At 39.7% G+C, this 23,937-nt stretch overlaps 2 protein-coding genes across 8 annotated transcripts in view; both read left to right on the forward strand.

Annotated features, from left to right (window-relative positions):
• Positions 1 to 2,609, forward strand: part of PAIP1 (poly(A) binding protein interacting protein 1) — a 29,433-nt gene extending 26,824 nt beyond the window's left edge. For all 4 annotated transcript variants that reach the window (XM_034656947.1, XM_034656945.1, XM_034656946.1 and 1 more), the window contains exon 11: positions 1,425 to 2,609. In XM_034656947.1, the coding sequence (XP_034512838.1) occupies positions 1,425 to 1,518 (94 nt within the window). In that variant the 3' untranslated portion in view covers positions 1,519 to 2,609. The remainder of the gene's footprint in view (positions 1 to 1,424) is intronic.
• A 4,596-nt stretch (positions 2,610 to 7,205) lies between these two features.
• Positions 7,206 to 23,937, forward strand: part of C3H5orf34 (chromosome 3 C5orf34 homolog) — a 34,663-nt gene continuing 17,931 nt past the window's right edge. The window contains exons 1-6 of one of the 4 annotated variants that reach the window (XM_034656949.1): positions 7,206 to 8,172; positions 12,514 to 12,747; positions 12,909 to 12,998; positions 15,549 to 16,195; positions 17,929 to 18,027; positions 19,124 to 19,247. In XM_034656949.1, coding sequence (XP_034512840.1) covers positions 12,553 to 12,747; positions 12,909 to 12,998; positions 15,549 to 16,195; positions 17,929 to 18,027; positions 19,124 to 19,247 — 1,155 coding nt within the window. In that variant the 5' untranslated portion in view covers positions 7,206 to 8,172; positions 12,514 to 12,552. Of the gene's footprint in view, positions 8,173 to 8,223; positions 8,330 to 12,513; positions 12,748 to 12,908; positions 12,999 to 15,548; positions 16,196 to 17,928; positions 18,028 to 19,123; positions 19,248 to 23,937 lie in introns of those variants that run through there. The other 3 variants (XM_019802268.2, XM_002921710.4, XM_034656950.1) reach the window with 3 other exon arrangements.

Consider the following 23,937-nt stretch of genomic DNA (forward strand, 5'->3'; position numbering starts at 1 on the left):
GTCCTCTGAAGTTTTGCTTGGTAAACATTACATGCTCTTGCCCTGATACACTTGTGGCCACTTCAACACACGGCCTTGTAGTGGAAATGGAGGAACAACGACAAAAAGACCCATCAGCAGTTGATATAGTCTTGGCAAGATAGTTTTGTCACACATGTAGGTGGAAAGGATTATTGCAGGGTGGGGAGACCCATAGACAGCATGTTACTGTAGAGGAAAAGTGTTGAAAAGGGAAAAGATTGGGAGTCAGATTCTGGCTGTGCCACGTATTTAACCCCAAATCTTAAGAGTATTTACGTAACCTCCTTCCAGAGTCTTTTTTATCTCTAAAATGGAGATGATAGGGGCGCCTGGCTGGTGCAGTCAGTAGAGCATGTGACCCTTGATCTCAGGGTTGTGAGTTTGAGCCCCATGTTGGGCATAGAGATTACTTAAAAAGAATGGAGATGATAGTAGTACCCATCTTTTTAAGATGGCTATGGGCATTCAGTAAGAATATGTATATTAAATCCTTAATGGACTCTTTAAATTTTCTACTCATACTTAACTGTGGTAAGCTTTGTTTTTCATCATTTTAAACTAACTAATAGTTGGAAAAATTCTGAGATAGATTATTTCGAAGGTAGCTTCTTGTTATGAAAGTGATTCCAAATAAATGGAATGTGACTAAATTGTTATTTCAGGAATACTATTTCTGATGTTAAGTAGATATAAAATAGGGCAGCAGAGTGGCTCAGTCGGTTGAGCCTCCTCCTTTGGCTGGGGTCATGATCCCTGGGTCCTGGGATCTAGCCCTGCTGAGGAAGGAGCCCAAGGGCCTGCTGCTCCCTCTCCCTCTGCCTGCCACTCTCCCTGCTTGTGCTCTCTGTCAAATAAATAAATAAAATCTTAAAAAAAAATAGACATAAAACTTTACAGAATTAGAGGTAAATGGCATATCTGAAATTATGTTCTAATTATAGTGAGATTGTTAAAGTAAATTTATGAAAATAATATCACTCTTGAGCCCCCAAATTTGTATGTCGAGACTTTAAATTCACTTTTAGGTTAGGTTAAGAATTTGACATATGTCGGGTGCCTGACTGCTCAGTCAGAAGATCATGTGACTCTTGATCTTGGGGTTTTGGATTTGAGCCCCACGTGGGGTATAGAGATAACTTAAATTTTTTTTAGACATATGTCTGAAAGTGTAACAGAAGCTTAATTTCAAACACAAGAGACTCAGAATCCAGTGTAAAATGTAACTCCTCAGATTAAGTGTTTGGTTGTCTGAGGACTGACATGTATGTGATTCTGAATAGTGCTTGCATTCTGTAACAGTCTATGAAAGTTGTATCACCATACTTTTTTGTGTGGCTTAGCATCTTAGATATTTCTGAGTTGAAAAACATTAAACTTATGAATCATCTTTACTTCTTTCATAGATACTTGGATGATATTGATGATGAGATGGACCCAGAGATAGAAGAAGCTTATGAAAAGTTTTGTTTGGAATCAGAGCGTAAGCGAAAACAGTAAAGCTAAATTTCAACATATCAGTTTTATAAAGCAGTTTAGGTTATGGTGATTTAGCAGAACACAGGAAAACAGGAAAATGTGTCACACTTATACCAAATTAAGGATCTTGAGTTATGTTACTAATGTATGCAACTTTAATTTTGTTTAACACTATCTGCCAAAATAAACTTTATTCCCTATAACTTAAAATGTGTATATATATATAATAGTTTATTATGTACAGTTAATTCCACTGTTTTGGCTGCAATAAAATCGATTTTGAAATAAATGAAATGTTGAAAGTAAATTTTGCTAGTTGGTTAGAAGCTTAACCTTTAAATTCTACTTTTCTTGAGGGAAGAAGTCTTAGCCTGGAAATACATATTATTGCAAAATGTAGCATCCTTTTTTAGATGAGTAAATAGCTTTCATTTAGTTTTACGTTGTCTCAGTGAATTGGGTTCCAAATATGAATCACAATCATGAAACTCTTTAGCACTAAAGTCTTAGGATATATCATTAACAACTGATTTACATATCCAGATGCTATTTGATACCAAGGGCTTTTAAAATGTCAAAAAAAAAAAAAGACTTAAAACTCCCAACTAAACAACCAGGATTCTTCAGTTAGGATTTATTGCAATTCTAGAATTGTTCTCCTTCCCCGCCCCCAACTTCATTACCCTAAAGCCTAGAACATTATTCTTTATTTATATGGCTTTCATTTTTATTTTGTAGCATGAGTTGCATTGACTTTTTTACTAGAAAATTTTACTAGATCTTTGTCACTCAAGTTTTCACCCGCTTTATAATTGATACACCCTGAGGATCACTTTTCTAATACTTTTACTATAATGTAGTACCACCGCAGCCCTATTTAAAAATATTTGTACCTAATGTCAAAAGCCTTTTTCCAACTAACTAAAACTTATGTACAAAAGGATTGCTTGTAAATATGCATGTAAATAGTTCTGTTAATAACCCACTGTTTTACATTTGGTACACCTGTGTCTGCTAATACAGTTAGCTTTCTCACTCTTCTGCTTGTTTGTTCAGTCTGGATTAAAATTAGACTTTGAAAATAAAATTTAAATAGTTTTGTTTTCCTCTAAGTTTTTGGATGTAATCCTGATATTTTAAAGAATTTCTGTTGAACTTTGTCATAAAATTGTTTGAAATGAGAAATTATGCTAGGATAGAAGATGTCCTGTTCAGTGTGTGTTAAGAATTCAGTAGCACGTCTACTTGGAAAAATTAACAAATATAAAACATGAACCTTTAGATTCCTTATTGTAAAAGGGAAGGATATGTATAATTGTGTTTTTGGAACTTGTAATAGGATTCTTTCTTTCAAAATGGCTCCTGTAATGTGGTGGATAATTACCTTAATCTGCAGTTCTCCAAAGACTGTGCTCATTGTAATCTTGGGGGTGAGGGGGAAGGGGTGTAGGGAAGGGGCAGTACATTAGACCTGAGGCCAAGTACATGATAACTGAATATGCTTTAAACTTCTCGTGGTTGCTTTGTGAATAACCATCCAGCTTTGTCCAATAGCTCATTGTCACCAGTCTCTGCTACACTCAGCAGCTACCAACAGGGTCATTATGTGTTCCAGTTGCTAGTGCTGTTTAAATAACTACCCAAATTTAGTGTCTTCAAACAATAAGCGATTTATTATGCTCATGGGTTCTGTGGTTCAGGGATTTGGACAGGGCACGGCTTTTTTTCTGTCCTGCAATGTTTGAGGCCTCAGCTGGGAAAACTAAGGACTGGAGGTGGTTTCGAATGGCTGGGAGCTGTAATCGTCTGGAGTCGTCTTCACTCACGTGGCTGACTGGGCCAAGATGACTTGAAGCTATCACTTGGCCAGACCCACCTACACATGTCCTGTCCATGTGGCCTGGACTTTTTACAAACATGGCAGCTGGATTTTGAGAGGGGGCATTGTAGAAGGCTCAGGAAGAAGCTGAATTTTGGAAGCTGCACACAGCATTAACTTCTGTTACAGTCTTAGTTCTGAGTCACTAAAGCCATGTCAAATAGGAGGCCATCAAGAAATGTGTGGATATGTTTCAAAATTGCAATGGTATAGCCTGAAAGGAAGAGCTGGCCCTGTGCTACAATTGTTGGCCATATCTTCAACAGAAACATGGGTCCTAAGTCTTTCATAAGGCTTAATAGTACAAGTCTCCAGTGAGCAAGGACACATAGGTCCTAGTGCAGGTCATAGGCTTGTGTTCTGGTAACAAAGTACAAATATTGGATTGTACAAAATCTGGCACTTATGTCATCAACTCAGACCTTCTGTCTTTATGTTGTCCATGCCCTTCCTGCCGAAGACTACCAGGAACATACATGTCCCTGAGCAGGCTGGGCTTCCTGCTATTGCACTATAGCAGAATACACATATGGGGAACTGTGGGGTGTGTCAGTAAAAGGGTATTAGAACCCATTATATAGGATTGGGGCTTTGGTTGTATAATTTGGGCGAGGGTCTAAGAAACTGGAGGTTCGCTGTGGATTGGAAATTGTCAGAAGGGCATGGTTAGGTATTTCATTAAGTCTTATCTATAGAGGAACAGATGGATCTGGAGGAAGTCCTCATTTAAGAAAAAATCAGTCACATTTAGCAAAAGAAGATGATACATGGTATGAAAGAGTAAAAAGCTGTTCAGGCCTGAAGGACTGAAAATCAGCTCTCAATGGAAAAAAAAAAACACCCTTGCTGGTTTGGTTGGGGGGACAGACACAGATAAAGCCAGCTACAAAGTTAATGCGACACATTTTTCCCAAAATCATGCAATTATAAACTGCCATCATGACCCCTTTGACCACTGCTTTGTCATCTTCAGACCTGCTTTGCTATCCCACCCATCTATTCCTGGGGATACCCAATTACTAAACAGCTGTCACCTCATAACAGCACCCAATCCCTAGTCAATTCCTGCTGCTAATTCTGCTTCAGAAGCAGCATCCAACTCAAAACGGGTATCCCTTCCCTTATAATCTCAGAATCCTTCAGCAGGAATCCAAATTTTACCAAAGTGGGTGCCCTCCTCCCTCTTGTGTGGCATGTCATTCGTGTTTTCTCTGGAGTTTGCTCCCTTACTTACACGCTGATAAATAAGATTTTATCAGCAGTCTTTAACCTGGTGGTCTTTGGCTCACTAGACTTCAGTAGATGTAAATAACTTTAGGTCATGTATACTAGGTCATATATTGTGTCGGCCTGACAAAACCAACCCTGGATGGACCCAGCACTTGCTTCACCCAGGCAGCTGGAGGTCATGTTTCTGGTAGGTTTGTAAACTCATAATCACCACCCAGGCTATCAGCACTGCCAGTAATCCTACCGTCTTTATTACCTTGCTTGTTTCAAACTCTCCACTCTGTTCCTCATCCCCTAATGACTTGCTTCACAGAAGAAAACGGGCAAATGTACACAAATCCATCTGCATTCATTTCATCCTTCCTCTTGTACAGGAAGTATCCCTCCTGTTAAAGGCCAATTATTCCACATGTGCTTGAATCCCATCCCCCTCGCTCTCTCATGAACTCTGTTGTTACTTGGTTTGTTCTTTTTCTTTTTTAAATCTCTCTCCATTGGCCCTTTGCATGAGCTGTTGAATATGTCATTCCTCTCATCAGGAGAAATCTGGCCCTCACATTTCTCTACAGTTTTGTCTCCTTCCTAGCCAGATTCTTCATATGTCCCATATTTGTTTTCCATTTCCTTCCTATTTGTTCTTCAGACCTATGGCTTCTGCTGCCACTATATACAACAGCCCTTGCTAGAGCCGCCAATGACATTTATGCCACTAAATCCAGTAGATACTTGATTCTTTAGCTTGTTCTCTAGGCAATATCTGACACTATCAAGGGACACTAAGATTGAAAACCTCTAGGCATCTGGAATAGAGTAGCCTTTCTGGCTGTTCCTCAGTGTTTATGGGATTCTTTTCCCTTAACTAATCTGTAAGTACTGGTGTTCCTCAAAGCTCAGTCAACATTTTCTTCTCATGTCACTATATCCTCGGACTATTTAATCCTCTCCTAAAGCTTCAGTTAGCAGCTATCAACATTGACTTCCAGATTTGTTTCTAATCTGTTTCTAGACCTTTGCTAATGTATCTGCACTAGGAAGACTTACAAAATCGAAGTCCTGCAATTCCCTAAATTTTCTTGTGTCTGTCTGATTGATGGCACTGCCCCCATCCACTTGTTCCAACCAGAACTCACGGAACTGTTTTTAACTCCTGTTCAATCATCCCAAGACTATTGAATTGATCTAAATATTTCTTGGAGCTGTGCTCTCCCGTCCTCACTGTCTAATCTTAATCTGAAATGCCATCTCTTCCATCATGTTTTCAAAAGACTTCCGGGCTCCCCACGTCTGCTCCTGCATCCTACAATCCATTCTTCACTCAGATGTTCCAGGGATCTTTCTAAAGTACAAATAGCATCACAAAACCCCTTAGTCGTAGACAGTTTACAGATAGGAGGTTCTTAGTCATTAGGAAAAAGGTGGGAGCAGGGTAAGACCTAAGTTAACACTGTATAATACAAATTGATGTTACTGATCAATAAAAACGGCATCTGAGGGTGCCTTTATTACACTTTACATAAGGTCAATTTGCTTAGACTTTCAAAAATGGAGATGAATTTAAGGAGTTAGATTTCTTTTTTTTTTTTTTAAGATTTTATTTATTTGTTTGACAGAGAGACAGCCAGTGAGAGAGGGAACATGAGCAGGGGGAGTGGGAGAGGAAGAAGCAGGCTCCCAGCGGAGGAGCCTGATGCGGCGGGGCCCGATCCCAGAGCACTGGGATCATGCCCTGAGCCGAAGGCAGATGCTTAGTAACTGAGCCATCCAGGCGCCCCAGGAGTTAGATTTCTTTTCATTCCTTGGTGCTGCCACTTTGCTTAAAAAGCCCTTGATTACCAACAACAGCCAAATTATGTAGAGAGCCCAAATTCATCAACTGATGAATGGGATGAAGATGTGGTATGTATGTACAATACAGTGCTACTCAGCCATCAAAAAGAATGAAATCTTGCCATTTGCAATGATGTGGATGGAGCTTGAGTGTATTATGCTAAGTGAAATAAGTCAGAGAAAAAAATTACCATAAAATTTCATATGTGGAATTTAAGACAGAAAACAGATAAACATAAGGGAAGTGGGAATAGAAAAAAAGAAGGGGGGGGAGAAAAAGGAAAGAGGGAAACAAGGCCTAAGAGACTCTTAAGGATAGAGAACAAATTGAGGGTTGATTGAGGTAGGTGGGTGGGGGATGGGCTAGATGGATGATGGGTATTAAAGAGGGCACTTTTGATGAGTGCTGGGTGTTGTATATATGTGATGAATCACTGAATCCTACTCCAAAACCAATATTGCACTGTACGTTAACTAAAATTAAACCAAAAAAAAAAAAGCCCTTTAATAGTTTACCATCGCTTTTAAGATAAAGTCCACAATTCATAATATGCATAATGATCTGGCCCTTGCCTATCTCTAAGTCCCCATTCAGGCTTCTCTCTCCTAAAAGCCTCTCTCGCCTCTTTACCCATTCTTAAATCAAACCGGCCTTTTGAAGGGAGCAAGATCTTTCCTTTGGGTCTCAGGGCCTTAACACAGGCTGTTAATTCCGCTTGGAGTACTTGGCTAACACCTACTTACCCTTTGGATTTCAGTGGAAATACTTCCTCAGCCTCGGGTCTGTCCACTACATGCCCTCACAGACCTCTGTATTTTAGTTTAGGAACATTTAACCACTACTGTGATCACATTATTGTCCACTCCTTTCATTCCGGTTGATTTCCAGCCCCCATCCTCGACCCTGGGTCTCATTCCCTGCTTTATTCCCAGGGTGTCCAGCACGTAGTAGGTTCCCCATAAATACTTAATAACAATAAATTTAGCAGACACGCTACTTGCTATTTTAGGAAAAAAGTGCAGATACATCGTTGATACCAAATTAGGAAAAGAAGAGGTCTCTATCTTTGGCCAAGTTTTTGTTTGGGTTTTTTTACAGCTTTATTAAGGTATAATTGTTGTTCAGAGTATTTAAATAAGCATTACTCCACTAAAATCCACTCGTGGTTAGCTCTTGGCTGAACTGCCTGGCAGGATGAATCACAACCAGGTCGGACCAGTACCAACTCGAGTATCGAAAGTAAAAATCAAGAAGGAAGCAACCTCATTCAAGACTGGGAAAGCCCACCTCCCTTACTTCCGGTCCCGCCCTTTACTAGGAGCGAGACGGAGATTGGCCCCCGGAGCGGAGGCCGCGGACTGGGCGGGACTTCCGGTCTTTTGCGAGAGAGGAAAGACGCTTCCCCGGGTTGAGGGAAGATTTGAACTGCTGTTGAGTTCCTGTGTTTTTGCGGGTTGGTAGTTGGCGCTGCCGCCTCTCTCTCGCTACCGTGACACGAAGGACGTCTCGGCCAAAACACTCTCTCTGTGGCCTTATTCCTCTACGGCTGTGATTGCTTTCTCTCATCAGGAAACATCCCTTGTTGGTAATTGTCAAATTCAAGAAATATCCCTCGAGAAGCAGTCGCGGGCAGGCTTCAAGCACTTTGGCAAATTAAAGGGGCCGTTGATTGGCCTTATTTCCAAGACTGTTCATCTCATAATTGCCGTGTGAGTCCAAGACGTTGGTTGGTGTTTTGGTGAGGCTTTTTCTGTAACTAGATATTGTCATTTGGAAGAATGAGGTCCCATTGATATCAAGTACAGACTTGTGGCTTTTGATCGTTAAACACTCTGACGTAATGTACTGGGTGGTGAAAACAAGCAGGAATAAGACAGTAGAGATGAGGCTGAAATGTGAGTTGGAGCCGGATCATGTTTTTTTTTTATAATATGCCAGGAACTTCAGATATTCCACTGTTTCTTGTGTCTGCTTGTTATTTAAATAAATAACAATTATATCTCAGTAACCTTTTTTTTTTAATTAAAAACTTGGCCAAACATAGAGACCTTTTCCCAATTGGCAATCAGAAAATACAAATTTTCCAACCTGTGTTTTTGGTTTTTTTTAGAAATAGCAAGTAGATATCTGAGATTTATATGTGTATGTGTGTGTATGCAGTATAAATACATTTATTGCTATGAATATTTATTGCTTGTGAAATGAACAAACATATAAACAAGTGATGTGAAGTGTTTGGTATGATCTGGATTGTGGAAAGTTACCTATAACAGCAATACTGGAAATGGAGAGGGAAGCAACTGAAGGAGGTCCCAGATAGTTGCAGAAATGGAGGGGAGAGTTGATGGACTAAAATGGAAAAGGAGCCAGGTTCATAACAGAAACCTACCAAATTAACAAGACATGTTACAGGGGTGTGGAGAGAAACAGAGTGAAAAGTCAAATATTGTTAACATTGAGATGCCAGTAACTCAAATTGTAAATTCAGAAGGAGCAGGAATTCTGAAATTCACTTACTTATTCCTTCATCATTAAATAAATATTTATAGCACCCTTATTATTTGCTAAGTATTGTTTTAAATGCCAGTGATACTACTGTGAATAAGAGAGATGAGGTCTCCGGTCTGATTGCGTTTATATCCTAGTGGAAAAAGACAAAAAGCAGGGAAATGAATAGAATCAGTTTTGATAGTGATAGATGCTATGAGTAAAAAAGATTAAATGGATAAAAAGTGATTGGGAGGGATGCCTGGGTGGCTAAGTCAGTTAAGCCTCTGCCTTCAGCTCAGATCATGATCCCAGGGTCCTTGGATCAAGTCCCACATAGGGTTCCCTGCTGGGAGGGGAGGCTGCTTCTCCCTCTGCCTGCTGCTCCCCCTGCTTGTGTGCTCTCTCCCTCTCTCTCCCTGACAAGTAAATAAAATCTTAAAAAAAAAAAAAAAAAGAGTGATTGGGAGATGGTTGGGAACAACTTTAGTTGAGATGATCAAGTTAGGCCTTTGGGGCAGTGATACTTAAGTTTTAAAGACAAAGAGCCAGCCATGTGATAAGCCAGGGAAAGGACATGCTAGGCAGGAAGAACAGTGCACAGTTTCTGAGATAGGAAACAGCTTGTTTTAAAAACATTTAAAAGGCCACTGTATGGGGTGCCTGGGTGGCACAGCGGTTGAGCGTCTGCCTTCAGCTCAGGGCGTGATCCCAGCGTTCCGGGATCGAGTCCCACATCGGGCTCCTCCGTTGTGAGCCTGCTTCTTCCTCTCCCACTCCCCCTGTTTGTGTTCCCTCTCTCACTGTCTCTCTCTCTCTGTCACATAAATGAATAAAATCTTTAAAAAAATAAATAAAAAAAAATAATAAAAGGCCACTGTATCTAAAGCGTCCTGAAAAAAGAGAAGAGAGTTAGGAGATGACATTTGGAGAAGAAGATGAGGACAGATTGTGTGGCTGTTATGGCTAGGAATTTTATCTAAGTGCAAAATGGTATTGTGAGCCAGGATGCTACGATAGATCTCATTTTTATTTTAAAAGATCCCTCTGGCTACTGTATGTAGACTGGACTTGAGGGAGTTAAGAGTGAAAGTGAAATTAGGAGTGTTACAGAAGTCTGCTTTGGTGGGAGTGATGATGTTCCATTTTAGTCATGTTGATTGAGTTTGATCTATCTGTGGACAAGGACATGAAGAGAGGTCTAGCAGGCAGCTTGAAGTTCTGGGGAGAGGTCAGGTGGATTTGGAAGTTTTCTAGAGAGGGGAAATCAATAAAATTGTGTTACTCCTCTGGAGAGACCATATGGTTTAATGCGTACTTTTATTCTGACATATTTTACAAAAGATTGTAGGCCAGTCATGTGTAGCTAATTACATACATTGAAAGCGGGTAAGATCTTTTTAAAAAGCAAGGGTGGGCATAAAAGCAACGTGAGTGGTTATAGTAAGAAGAGATGAAATGGGAGTAAATTCAGGTCTTAAATCCTTGATTTAAGAGAATGGTGAAAGGAATTATTAAACTAAAAACAGAGGTAGGGGTCCCTGGCTGGCTTGGTCGGTAGAGCATGTGACTCCTAATCTCAGGATCATGAGTTAAAGTCCCCACGATGGGTGTGGAGTCTACTTAAAATTTAAAAAAATAAAATAAAAACAGAGGTAGATGTAGTGGGAGAAATGGCACTTGCTCATTTTTTAAAAAAATAAAAGGCAGAAGAGAAGAGAGTTTGATGCAGGGAAGGTAGACAACACTATCACAGAGTAAGCAGTTTAGTGGGATGAAGACTGAATTTACTGGGTGTAGGAAGACATTGGTGACCATTGTGAAACAATTTCAGTAGAAAGATGGAGGAAAGCTGGATTGCAGTGGATTGAAGATGGTGAGAAAGACAATGAATGGATATTATACTTGAGAATTTTTTTGGTAGGCAAAAAGGGTAAACTGGGGAAAGTTACTTTTTTCTGTCAGGTGAAAGTTGATCACCTGAGTAGTAGGAGATACTGTCTTAGAAGAAGATGGGTTAGTGTTTAGAAAGTCTTAAAAAGGATAATGTCCTAGGAGCACCTGGGTGGCTCAGTCGGTAGAGCTTCCAACTCTTGGTTTCGGCTCAGGTCGTGATCTTAGGGTGGTAAGATGGAGCCCTGCGTTGGGCTCCACGCTCAGAGGGGAGTCTGCTTGAAGATTCTCTTCCTTTCCCCTCCCCCACCTTCCCTCTCCCTCCCTCTCTCTCTCTAATAAATGAGTAAATCTTAAAGAAGGATAGTGTTCTAGAGGGAGATAGGTAAGTGTCAGAGAGGATGGCAATGGTGTTAGAAAGGAATCATAGGATTTACTGAGCTCTGGGATACCTGGGTGACTCATGGGACGCCTGGGTGGCTCATGGGATGCCTGGGTGCCTCAGTCAGTTAAGCGTCTGCCTTCAGCTCAGGTCACGATCCCAGTGCCCTGGGATCGAGTCCTGAATTGGGCTCCTTGCTCAGCGGGAAGACTGATTCTCCCCCTGCCTCCTTCTCCCTCTGTTGCTCCCCCTGCTTGTTGTGCTCGCTCTCTCTCTCTGACAAATAAATAAATTCTTCAAAAAAAAAAAAGATTTCTTGGGCTCCTACAAAGCGACATTGCAATTCTAGCACTGGCATATGTGTTGTCTGGTTCAGTTCATATTAACAATCTCGCTAATATGCCCCATTTTACAAATAAGGAAGCAAACAGCCTGAGGCATTTAGCTAAAAAATGGTGGCGTATGAATGGAACCCAACCCTCTAATTCCCCTTCCGTCAACCCTATATGGAAAGCATAGGTGATGACAACATTTTAGAGGTAGGGAAGGGGAAATTGAATTCAGTGAAATAAGAGTGAGTCTAAGACACTAGAAGATTGATTAGCTTGCTCAGTAGTGACAGGGAACTACTTCCTTAATGTCACACTGAGAACAAAAATCCAGGTACTGGGATTTCTTTTTCAGTATTCTTTTTTCTTAGGCCTAATAGTTACTTTTGGCCTGCCTTTTGCATATATTACAAATGATTTGCTGTATAATTTACAGAAATTAAACTTCAGGAGAACTAAAGCTATTGAAATTATTAAGGCAATTATAACTTGGTGGGCTTTCTTCTCTCTCTAGGCTACCTTCCCACATTGGAGTAAAGCACTAGGGGTTAATTCGGCATTCTGTTCAGGTTCTTAATTTCAGATCATTTAAAAGTATGTAGTAAAATAATCAGTTCTTAACATTTATTTATTTCACTTCTAAAATTTTTTAATTTTAGAGAGAAAGAGAGAGAGCATGGTGGGGGGGGGAGGAACAGAGTGGGAGGAAGGGGGGAAGAATCTTAAGCAGATTCTGGGCTCAGTGCGGAGCCGGATGTGGGGCTCGATCTCACAATCCTGAGATCATGACCTGAGCCAGAACCAAGAGTTGGACGCTTAACCAACTGAGCCACCCAGGTGCCCCATTAATCACTTTTCCTCCAACAAAAATAAATGCAAGGGAATACATTTTGCTTAATGTTCTTAGAAAATGCATCCATTTTTTTATGATAGAACTTTTGTACATTTAAAGAACTATTTGTGTTACCCTATTTCCTATTTCCTTCAGTCTTCACCTTGGAAGGACTTTTTATCCATAGTCCTAGTAATGGCAGCTGAAGTGCGAATGGTACTTTATGAAGATGATTCAGTGCAAGTGCAATATGTGGATGGTTCCAGACTGCAGCTTTCTCCGTGTGGCTCTGAATTTTTATTTGAAAAGGCACCTCCTGTTTCAGCGCATCCTTTAGAACAACCAGAAAGACTTCGTCAAAGGACACACTTTGTTATTAGTACTTACCGAGTAAGTAAAGATGACACAAGACCAACTCTTTCTGATACCAGAATATTGTTGAGGTAGTCAGAATATGGAAAGTAATTAGTATTCGAGATTACTGTCACTCTAAATTGATTTTCAAATTGTTTTACATTTTTTAAGTTAACATTTTGTATTTCTTTTCATAGGAGCAACTACAGCGGGCCCTAGATTTTCGAAATTCTTTTGCTGCTTGCCCTTTTTTATCTGAAAGCATCATACCTTCTGAAAGAAAAAAGGTAATTTTTTAAAGCTTTTTTTAGAAGTAATATTTGAGGACAAGTAATTAGAAACAGGTAGTTTCATCTTTAATCTTTTTCTTCATGACATTTGGGAATACACACATTGCTGTAGAATGCATAGGCTTTTATTTTTCACCAGATTAGGGTGTTCTGGTATCTTATAATTGATTGAGACCCAGAAGGTACATAGTTCATCTTTCTGCCTTTTTCTCTGTAGCCAAAGATTCTACTCAGAATTTTCCTGACTGATGACTTTTTGATTCTCAGAGGTATTCAAAATTAAGAAATTATGTGGCCATTTTTAGTAGTTTTCGTGCAGTTCATGTGTAGTAGAGATGTGTAATTACTTATAGGTATACACATTTTATTTTTTTGCTTATATTCTATTTTGGACTTTTATGAATAATAATGATAACTATCATTTATTGAGGATTTACTATGTGCCTAGGAAGGATATTAAAAATTTTTAATAACACTAGTCAGTATGGCATGAGTTCCTGATAATCAAAATGGATGTCCAGCCAGTCAGAACAGGTATATTTAGCCCCTTTTTACAGGTGAGGGAACTAAATCTCAGAGAGTTTACCTAACCTCATTGGACATTTTCTAAGAGGCAGTCAGGATTTGAACCCCATCTATCTGACTCTGAAAACTGTCTTTTAACCACTTTCTGCTACCGTTATGATGGCAAAAGAGCCAAGAAAAATTGTAAGCTGTGACTTAGTCTATAAGTGTATTTTTCCACTATCTTTTGAATAACTTTATTCATTGAAACTGCATAATTTGCTGCTGATGCTGTAGTAAGATTATCACATAATCTACTTCTAGAAGGGAGGACTTTTTTTTTTTAAAGATTCGTTCAATTATTTGAGAGAGAGAGAGAGAGAAAGCACAAGTGAGGGGAGGGGCAGAGGGAGAGGAAGAAGCAGATTCCCCACTGAGCAGGGAGCCCAATGTGGAGCTTGATCCCAGAACCCTGGGAGCATGGCTTGAGCCGTGGCTCACTGACTGAGCCACCCAGGCTCCCTGAAGAAAGAACTTTCTTAACTGACCATCCTTACAAGCCAGCTTTGCCACTAACATCTATACACATAAATAGCACTGTAAGTTTAAGAGGCTTTCTTGACACTAGTTTTTGTAAATTTAAGGTTTTATATAAATGGAAACTAAAATGTTTAACTGTTGGCAAGATTAATTGATTAAAAAACTTAAAAAAAAAAAGACTGTTACATGACACCTACTGTTTTTATCTTACATGATGAGATGCAGTGGGCACTGGCACCTGTCGGGAATCTGCTGTTGGTCAGGATCAGTTTACCTTTGAGTAATCCAGTTTGTTTTGCTTTGTTTTTTTAGATTCATTTATGTATTTGAGAGCATACACACAAGTGGGGAAGGGACAGAGGGAGAGAACCCCAAGCAGACTCCCCAGTGAGTGCAGAGCCCAACACAGGGCTTGATCTCAGGACACATGACATGATGACCTGAGCCAAAACCAGAAGTCCAACGCCCAACTGACTGAGCCACCCAGGCTCCCCTAGTAATTCAGTTTTTAAAAATGTTGCCCTTTAAGCTACTTGGAATTTATTTTAGTGTATGGTACGCCAGGTGCTACTTAGGATAGGTACTTTATACATGTTATCTTATTTAGTCTATTTGATAGCCCTTTGAGATAGTGTTTCCCACATGCTATTCGGTAATTTCAGGACCATTTATTAAGTCATTCTCCCCTTCTCTCCTTGTTTTGAAAAGTTTATGTTATCCCATGTTACATCTTAAGATATGGTTGATTCTGGGGCGCCTGGGTGGCACAGTCGTTGAGCGTCTGCCTTCAGCTCAGGGCGTGATCCCGGCGTTCTGGGATCGAGCCCCACATCAGGCTCCTATGCTAGGAGCCTGCTTCTTCCTCTCCCGCTCCCCCTGCTTGTGTTCCCTCTCTCTCTGGCTGTGTCTCTCTCTGTCAAATAAATAAATAAAATCTTAAAAAAAAAAAAAAGATATGGTTGATTCTGTTTCCTTATTATCTGAGTTGCTCTGTCAATGATTTGTATACTGGTTCCATACCATTTAAGTTGTGATTGCTTTTAATATAGCACATTGTGGTGGTGTTTGTACATTGTAGTGTTGGTCTCCCTCGTTAGTATTATTTTTCAGGGTAGAATTTTGGGAAGGGCTGAAAATCTATCTCTGATTCATTGTACTTTTTTTTTTTTTAGTGGGCAGCAAAGCTGATCATGGTACATTTTAAACAAGAATATGTCTAACACTAAATATAGCCTGGATCTTTTTTTCTTTTTCTTCTCTTTTATTTTTTATCTGTGTGTGTGTTTGTTTTACATCTCTCTAAGAGAGGTAATCTTAACCATATCAGATAATCTGTGGAAAAATACATACAGGCCGACACCTTTCTCCATTTTTCATTCTCTCGGTAGTAAAACACAAACCCAACTTTAAGAGAGTTCTTACACAGTTTGTAAGCATCAAATGTATGGAAACATTGGACTGCTGACAAAATACTCCCCATCTCTCTTTCTCCCCTTCACTCAGCGTATCTTCGTTGACTTCTCAGAAGCGAGATGGCCCAGACCTGACACTGATGATGGTGTGATTTGTATGCAGAGTGGCAGCGTGAAGATAGCCTCGTTAGATGGGCACGCGTACCTTTGCCTGCCGAGATCACAGCATGAATTTACAGTACATTTTTTGTGTAAAGTAAGCCAGAAGCCAGACTCGTCCATAGTATTGTCGGAAAAGAAGAATCAAGCCAGAAAGGCCAAACTAGTTGAAAAAGCAGGCAAAATCTGTACATACGGAAGTTTATCAAGACAGAGACTGAAGAATAAAGAAAATGAACTTTACTGTCAGATCACAAAATCCAATGACTCTTTAGAGAAGAAGAGCTATGTGGATGGAGCTGAAGGGAAGGAGGAACTGCCTCTGCCTGGTACAGGACACACATGTGCATACACGTGGGTGAAGCAGCGCTGGCCTGTGGCCTCCTGTCCAGAGGAATGGAAATATCCTTTGTCTTTAGCACGTCATTTTCATAATAAAATCAGCAGTGTGTCTAGAACTGATGCAGACACCACCCAGAGTAGAACATTAACTTCTGAGATTTCAGAGGAAAGAGGAAAAGAGGTTTCTGTTCTTCCCAGGGCCCTGCTGCTCAGCTGTCCTGTCCCCCACCTGCACAGGTAATGGAAGAATGGCTTCTTTGTCATAAAGCTCTTGTCAGAGCTAGTGCTTAACTAAAGATAATTTTTCTTTTGCAGTCATCTGCTACCATTCATAAGGAAAGTTCAGTGATCCAAAACTCTGCCAATAACCGATAGTAAATCATTTCCCTAGCCAATGGGTTGCTTATGTTTCTTACTCTGTGCCTGTGCCCCAAGTGTTTACGGAAGGCTGACTATACAGTACATACTTTGTAAAGCATGGAGACTATAGAAATGACCGAGACAGAGTCCCTACTTTCTAGGAGCTTAGACTCTATGAAGGTCACTGTCACTGAAAAGATTATTAAAGTGTGCTAAGTGATGGCACAGGGCTCTGGTGGTGAGCCCAGAGGAATATCAGCTGCCACTCTGTGCAGTCCATTACATTGGTTGCTGGAGCATGGATCTGACTGGTTTATGATCCTGGGTTCTTTCTTTCATACCTAGTCTCAGAGGCCTGTCTTTGGCTAGCTGACTATAAATCGATTCATTGGACATTTTTGAAAAAAGCAGTAAACGTGGAGAGGTTTCTGGAGGCCAGATATAAACCTTTTCCCTCTACTAAGAGGTGAATACCTAAAGGTTACATGAACTTCTGTAAATAGTACAGCAGTAATGGTAATAGCTGACACAAAGTGCTTATCTACCAGGCACCTCGATACTTCACCTGTTGGATTATCGTAGAAATTACATGAGGTAAGTACTGTTATCACCCCATTTTGTAGAGGAACTTGAGACACAGGATAAATAACCTGAGCAGAGTCATATAGCTAGCGTGTGTAGAATTGGGCTTTGATCCCAGGTAGTCTCTGAGTATATATTTATTATTTAAAGCAAAAACAGGAGAGTGATTTTTCAGGCTTGTCATGATTATCTAGTTAAAATTGGAAGTTCCAGTATTATAAGTACACATTGAAAAGAGATTTAGGCTTCTAAATGAACAGTTTTCAATAACTTGCCACTACCCTTAGATTAAAGTCCATTATCTTTAAACGTGGCTTAATAGGCCTTCCATTTTCTGATCCCTTCCTACATCTGTAATCCTCACCACGCTTCCCTTGCTTTTTCTACTCTGGCTCAACTGGCCTTTTTACAATCTCTAGAATGCCTGTCCAGCTTTATTTCACCACTGCACCTGCTCTTTCCTCGGCCAGGAACACTGCTTTATCTCTCTCAGCTCACTGACTTGTGTGCATTTCCAGGTCTCAGCTGAAGCCTTTCTTCCTGCAGGAGGTTATTCTGAAGTCCCCAGACAGGATTAGGTGCTCCTACAATCCCACAGCATCCAGTAATTCTCCTTTCTTCATGTTCTGTGTCTACTGTTGAACATCCGTATTTGATAGGAATCTTCTCTGAGGTCAGGGACCATGTCTGCTGTTTTTGGGTGTTATATCCCCTGTGTGTATGGCATAGATAGTGCAGTAAATATTTGTTGTTTGAAGCCTGAATTTTAAAGGTTAGTAAAACTGTTAATTTATGTAATTGTGCTGAGACTGAATGGTGAGATTGTTAAAAATACTGAAAAAAAATACATGGAAAAATAAGATTAGTTTTCAGTTTCCTTCATACACTATTATATTAATTTTTACTTTTCTTTGATCTAACAAGTTAAGCAAGAAATACATCTTGTTACAGTAGCACTATTTTGTTGACTTCTAAAGGTAATCATGTTGAGCGACCAGAATTACTAGCTTCTACTTTGTCCTTCACAGGTGGAATTTTTGTGATTCACTTTCACAAGGACAGCTTGATGAAGAATACTCCTATCCTGAGCTAGTGAAAGCGGTTTGGTACAAAGGTGTAACTTATCGGTAAGGCACCTGGAGTGGAAGCTCTTGAGTGATGTCAGAGGGGAGGGGACTAGCCCTGCAGAAAGACTCCCACAAAAGGGCAGTTTGGCCAGGACCATCATTCTTCTCTTTGATCCTAAATTTTATAGATCTCAAAACTTAGTTTTATGAGTGCACATAGGGGTCTTGTGACTAATTCACATTAACCATATTCACAGGACTTTTGTGACAACTCCAGAGCCAATGAGGATTAGTTTTGCTGGTGAATGAAATACTCATGTCAGTTATTTAGGATACCCCTTCCAAGCATCAGGGGATCTAGTTGTCTGAATTAGTCACATCAAAATGTTGCCTGTTGAGCATGGAATTAGAGAAGATTAGAGGCTCCTCTGTGTCTGCACTATTCCATTGAATTATTCCTACCCCACCACAAAGTATACCTCTCTGGTGACTAGAAAACTAATATTGGCTAGATTCAGGGTTTCACTACTATAAATAATGCTAAAAGAGCACTGCAAAATTTTGTCCTTTGGGCTCTCCTTTTCTTCCATGAAAGCCCACTCCCTCCTGACAATATATTCTTCATGTATTTTTCAATAAAAATTGACTTGGCTAAAGTTTTTATATGTTATATACCCAATACCTTGATTGTACTTGGCTGCTTCAGATATGATCAGTCACCTTCTCTTAGAGATGGCTCCTTTTACACATGGCTAATCTCATTCATTGGGTATTGATTCTACTAGTTTCATTATTGAAGAATAATCCTATTTTCAGGTTCTGGAGTTGTCATATTTAACTTCTTTACAATGATCATTTCTTTGGTGATTAGTATATGCCAGCTACTGTGATTGGCAGTGGGGGTACCAGGATGATAAAATGTCTAACTTCCAAAAACTAGGCTCAGTTGTTGAGGTAGGTATGTTAACCAATTCTATGTGTTCTATTTATTTTTTGCAAAAAATTTAATTTAGCTGGTTGGGTGCAGAGTTTGAAATTATCCATTTTGCTGGATAGGCAAAATCCCATACTACTTTGTTTGTTTGACTGATTGTTCTCATTTATGTGTTAATCTCAATTAGATAAAAATATTTTAATGATTATTTTTCTTCCTTAGACTAAACCATAAAAATGTGAATTCAATAGAGATTTATCCTGGAGATGGATCTGTTTTCAAATCAGAGGGAGCTAATTTGGGGAGGTATTTTACATACTATTCCATTCAAGAAGGATCAGAAGAGGTAAGCTGACAATTAGGTCTCAGCTCAAGAATTTGTATACAGCTGTTTCTAAATAATTCTGAATATATGTAGAAAATTTGATCTTTACATGACATTGCTTGCTTACTACTACACAGTCTGGAGAATTCGTATAATCTTTTACCAGCATTGTCACAATGATTACTAACCACCTTATTTTTACTGCATTCTTATCCTGTATTCTGCCTAAGTCATTTGCCTAAGTAATTTGTTTTTATTTTTTTTTAAGATTTTAAGTAAGCTCGATATCTAAGGTAGGGCTCGAACTTACAACCTTGAGATCATGAGTTGCACACTTTACTGACCGAGCCAGCCAGGTGCCACAATTTGTTTTTAAATCAGAAGTTAAATTTAAACTTCTTATGTCATAGAATTTATCAATAGGAAACACTAAAACCAGCAGGATTACTTTGAATCAATATACTTCTTTGAATTACTATATGCACATGGAAAGCACATTTTTTCCCCACCATGTAACCATTTGCATACTTAAACTACCTCTTGTGGCGCCTGGGGTGGCTCAGTTGGTTAAGCGACTGCCTTCAGCTCAGGTCATGATCCTGGAGTCCCAGGATCGAGTCCTGCCTCAGGCTCCCCACTCAGTGGGGTAGTCTGCTTCTCTCTCTGACCCTCCCCCCCATGCTCTCTCTATCATTCTCTCTCTCTCATTAATAAATAAAACTTAAAAATAAAATAAAAGACCTCTTAACTCCTAAATCTTTATATACAACTAGAAAGGTGAACAAGGGACACCTGGGAAGAAAAACCTCTTGTAGAAAAATGAGTAAACAATAAGAATCGTTAAGCCATAGAAAGGCAATATAAATAACTCCTAATATGTGGAAACATATTAGGCTTTACTGCTTGCGTCAAAGAAATGCAAATTAAAATAACATGTTTTTTCACTCATGAAATTATTGAAAGGTTGATAGTATCCACTGTGGGCAAGGGTGGAGTGAAAAGGGTGCTTTCATAGTTCTCTTTGGAGTGTAATTGACTCACCCTTCATGAAGGACAGTTTGATAATATCAGGTTAAATCAGCTGGAAATTCCGCCTCTAGTTACCTATCCTAGCAGAATATTAGCACATGCAAACAAAGAAATGCGGCCAAGGATGTGGACTGTAGCCTTGTTTTTAGTAGGAGAAACCGAAGGCAGTCGAAATGCTCATCAGTAGAGAAATGGTGACATGAGCTGTGTGGTCAGATTATGGGGACGCCATGCAGCAGTTTAAAGGAATGAGGAAGATGTAGATGCAGAGAGAGAGAGATTGAAAGATCTCCAAGACACTGAAAAGGGAAAGTTGCAGAAGAATATGTACAGTGATATCTTTTGTAAAGAACAAAAACCCCAAACCCAAATATATTACTGTATATAGTACACATGTAAATGCACGGGGAAAGATCTGGGTAGATAAAAACCGAACTGGGTGGCTCAGTTGGTTAAGTGTCTGACTTTTGATTTTGGCTCAGGTCATGATCTTGGAGTTGTGAGATCGAGCACGGCATCAGGCTTCATGCTCAGCAGGGAGTCTGAGATTCTCTCTCTCCCTCTGCCTCTCCCACTCATGCTCTCTATCTCTCTCTCTCAAATAAATAGAGAAATCTTTAAGGAAAAAAAAAACCTAAAAAAAAGAACTGAAATGGTTACTTTTGGAGAGGAGTGTGGGATTTTGCGGGGGAGGAAAGTAGGGAGGGACTTAAATCTTGTATTTTTTTAACTTTGTTTTTTTCCAAAAAAAAAATTTAGTGATGTATTGCTACTTGTATACTTAAAATTTTCAATAGGAAAGATCTGTAGAGATAAGAACTTGGTGCTCTGGAATCACATAAGGGGGGAAGTTTGGGGGGAAAATCTTCTGGAGGATGACATGGCTAAGCTAGAATCTATAATTATATTTTATTTTTTAAGTAATCTTTACACCCAACGTGGGGCTCAAACTCACAACCCCAAGATCAAGAGTCCAATGCTCTACCGACTGAGCCAGACAGGTGTCCCTAGACCTATAATTTTATTTTATTTTATTTTATTTTGAAGATTTTATTTATTTAGTTGACAGAGACAGCCAGCGAGAGAGGGAACACAAGCAGGGGGAGTGGAAGAGGAAGAAGCAGGCTCATAGTAGAGGAACCTGATGTGGGGCTCGATCCCATAACACTGGGATCACGCCCTGAGCCGAAGGCAGATGCTTAACAACTACGCCACCCAGGCACCCCTAGACCTATAATTTTAAAGAAGGAGATATACAAAAGAAGGATAGAGGTTGGAGGAGTATATAGCTGAGGGAGCATACTTGCTCACCTCCTGGCATGGCTGGCTTCTTGTTGTTACAATTTCTATTTAAATGTCATCTCCTCAAGGAGGCTTTTCCTGACTATCCAAATTAAAAAAGCTACCTATGACACTCTCTGTCATGGTACCCTCCTCTTTTTTTCTTCTCAGCAATTAATACTATGTGACATTTTCTTACTGACTATTGTTTGTTTGCTAACTAGCCCACACTAGAAGTAAGCCCTGTCTTGTTCAACAAACTATTATTGCTAGAGCATAAAAGAGGAGATAAACGTCACTTAAGTAGAGGCTGGGGCAAGTGTGGAGTGTTGAAGGAAATGAAAATGCTATAGATAGACAGAATGCTGTAGAGATCTAATGTTTTGGGGAATGTCAGGGAAGAGACTAGACCACTAAGCTGGGCCAGCTCATAAATGGGACATGAGAAACCATATTGCTTTTGCAGAGCCATTGAAGGATTTAAGTAGGGAAGTGACATGCTATTTTTGTTAGGTCATTTCAGAGGAAGATAAACTGGAGTGGGGAAGAGGTAGACCAGTTAGAAGACATTTATAGCAATTCAGGGAAGAAAGTATGAGGATTAGGCAGTGGTAATGAGAATGGAAAGATAGGAATGGACACAAGAAATATTAAGGAAGCAGAACTGATGACTGACTGGATATTGGGGATGAGGAAGGAGTTGAAAATGATGGCAGATTATTGACTGAATCAATGAGTGGTGGTGCCAGGCATGGTATTCAACCAAAATTTTATTAAATCTAAATTGTTTTGATGACTGCTTTTTTGATCTTACCAGGAGGTGTCAATAAAACATTTAAATTCTATTAGATCTCAACCCCGTCTGCTTAAAAGTAAGATACTCTTAATTATAAGATGTATCCAGATTTTAGAGATATTAAATTGTGAAAAATGAGCATCTTAGAATTGATGAAATAGGGCAGCGGAAAAGACAAGAACTCTCAAGGAACTCAGTATCCAATAGAGAAAGATGTAAATAGTTAAAGTGCAATCGTTTGAATAGTTTGAGTACCTATCATGTGCCTTAGCACATTGCTAATAAATGCTGGGGATACAGAGGTCAGCAAAACAGACACAGCCCCTATCCTCATGAAACTCTATTCTAGCAGGGAGGACAGACATCAAGAAAAAAAGTGTTAAATCGAAATCATAATGAAAACTGAGAAGCTAGAGTGCAGGGTACTGTGCTTGTGGACATAACTAGGGATTTCACTTAGTCTGTGGGACCTCAGTAATGGCTTTCCTGAGGGGAAGGGAAAGTAGGAGTTAGACAAAGGAAGATGATGGAGGAGGGAACTGAGTTCCAGGTAGAGGGAACACACCACAAGTATATACAAAGTAGAGAAGGAGAAAATGTGGATTTTGAAATGAAGGTAATTCCATTTTTTACATGTTGAAGTGAGATATCCAGTGGAGAAGCCTAGTAGAGATTTAGATATTCAAGTCTACGATCCAAGATAAAAGAGGAGGAACTATTTTTTGAGTACCTACTATATACTAAATTCTGTCCTGGGTGCTTTGTATAACATGTATTATATCATTAATCTTCAGTCTAGATGGTAGGTAGTATCCCCATTTCATAGGTTGTAGGCACTGAGGTTTATAAAAGGTTGGCTTGGGCTCAGTTGGGTGGCTCAGTTGGTTGGGCTCTTGGTTTCAGGGGGTCATGGTCTCCTCTTCTGGTTGTGAGATTGAGCCCGCCTGGGTGGGGCTCCTGCTTACTGCAGAGTCTGCTTCAAATTCTTCCTCCCTCTCCTCCCCCCATCCCCCCACCCCTGCCAGTCCCTGCTGCGTGCATGCTCTCTCTCTCTCTCTCTCGAATGAATGAAAGAAAGAAAGAAAGAAAGAAAGAAAGAAAGAAAGAAAGAAAGAAAGAAATCTTTTAAAAAACCAAAAGGTTGCATAAACCTGCCCGTCATTATAGTTAGTAAGAGGCATACCTGTCATTTGAATCCAGCTTTGTCTTAACTTCAAAGTCCATCTTCTCTCACTGATGGTAAAATACATATGGGCTATATTCTCTTGTGGTTCAATAATCCTTCCAATTTCATTGGTGTTGGTCGTGACCTCTCCTTTTTCATTCATAATTTTGTTAATTTGGGTCCTTTCTCTTTTCTTTTGGATAAGTATTGCCAGTGGTCTGTCAATTTTATTGATTCTCTCAAAGAACCAGCTTCTAGTTCTGTTGATCTGCTCTACTGTAGTTCTGTTTTCTAATTCTTTGATTTCTGCTCTAATCTTGGTCAACTGCTTCCTCATGCATGGATTAGGCCTGTCCCTCTCTTGCTGTCCCAGCTTCTTGAGCTGAGAATATAAAAACTGCATTTTAGATTTTTCTATTCTTTTGAGTGAGGCTTGGATG

The sequence above is a fragment of the Ailuropoda melanoleuca genome, chromosome 3 (genome assembly GCF_002007445.2).
Source record: "Ailuropoda melanoleuca isolate Jingjing chromosome 3, ASM200744v2, whole genome shotgun sequence".
NCBI lineage: Eukaryota > Metazoa > Chordata > Mammalia > Carnivora > Ursidae > Ailuropoda > Ailuropoda melanoleuca.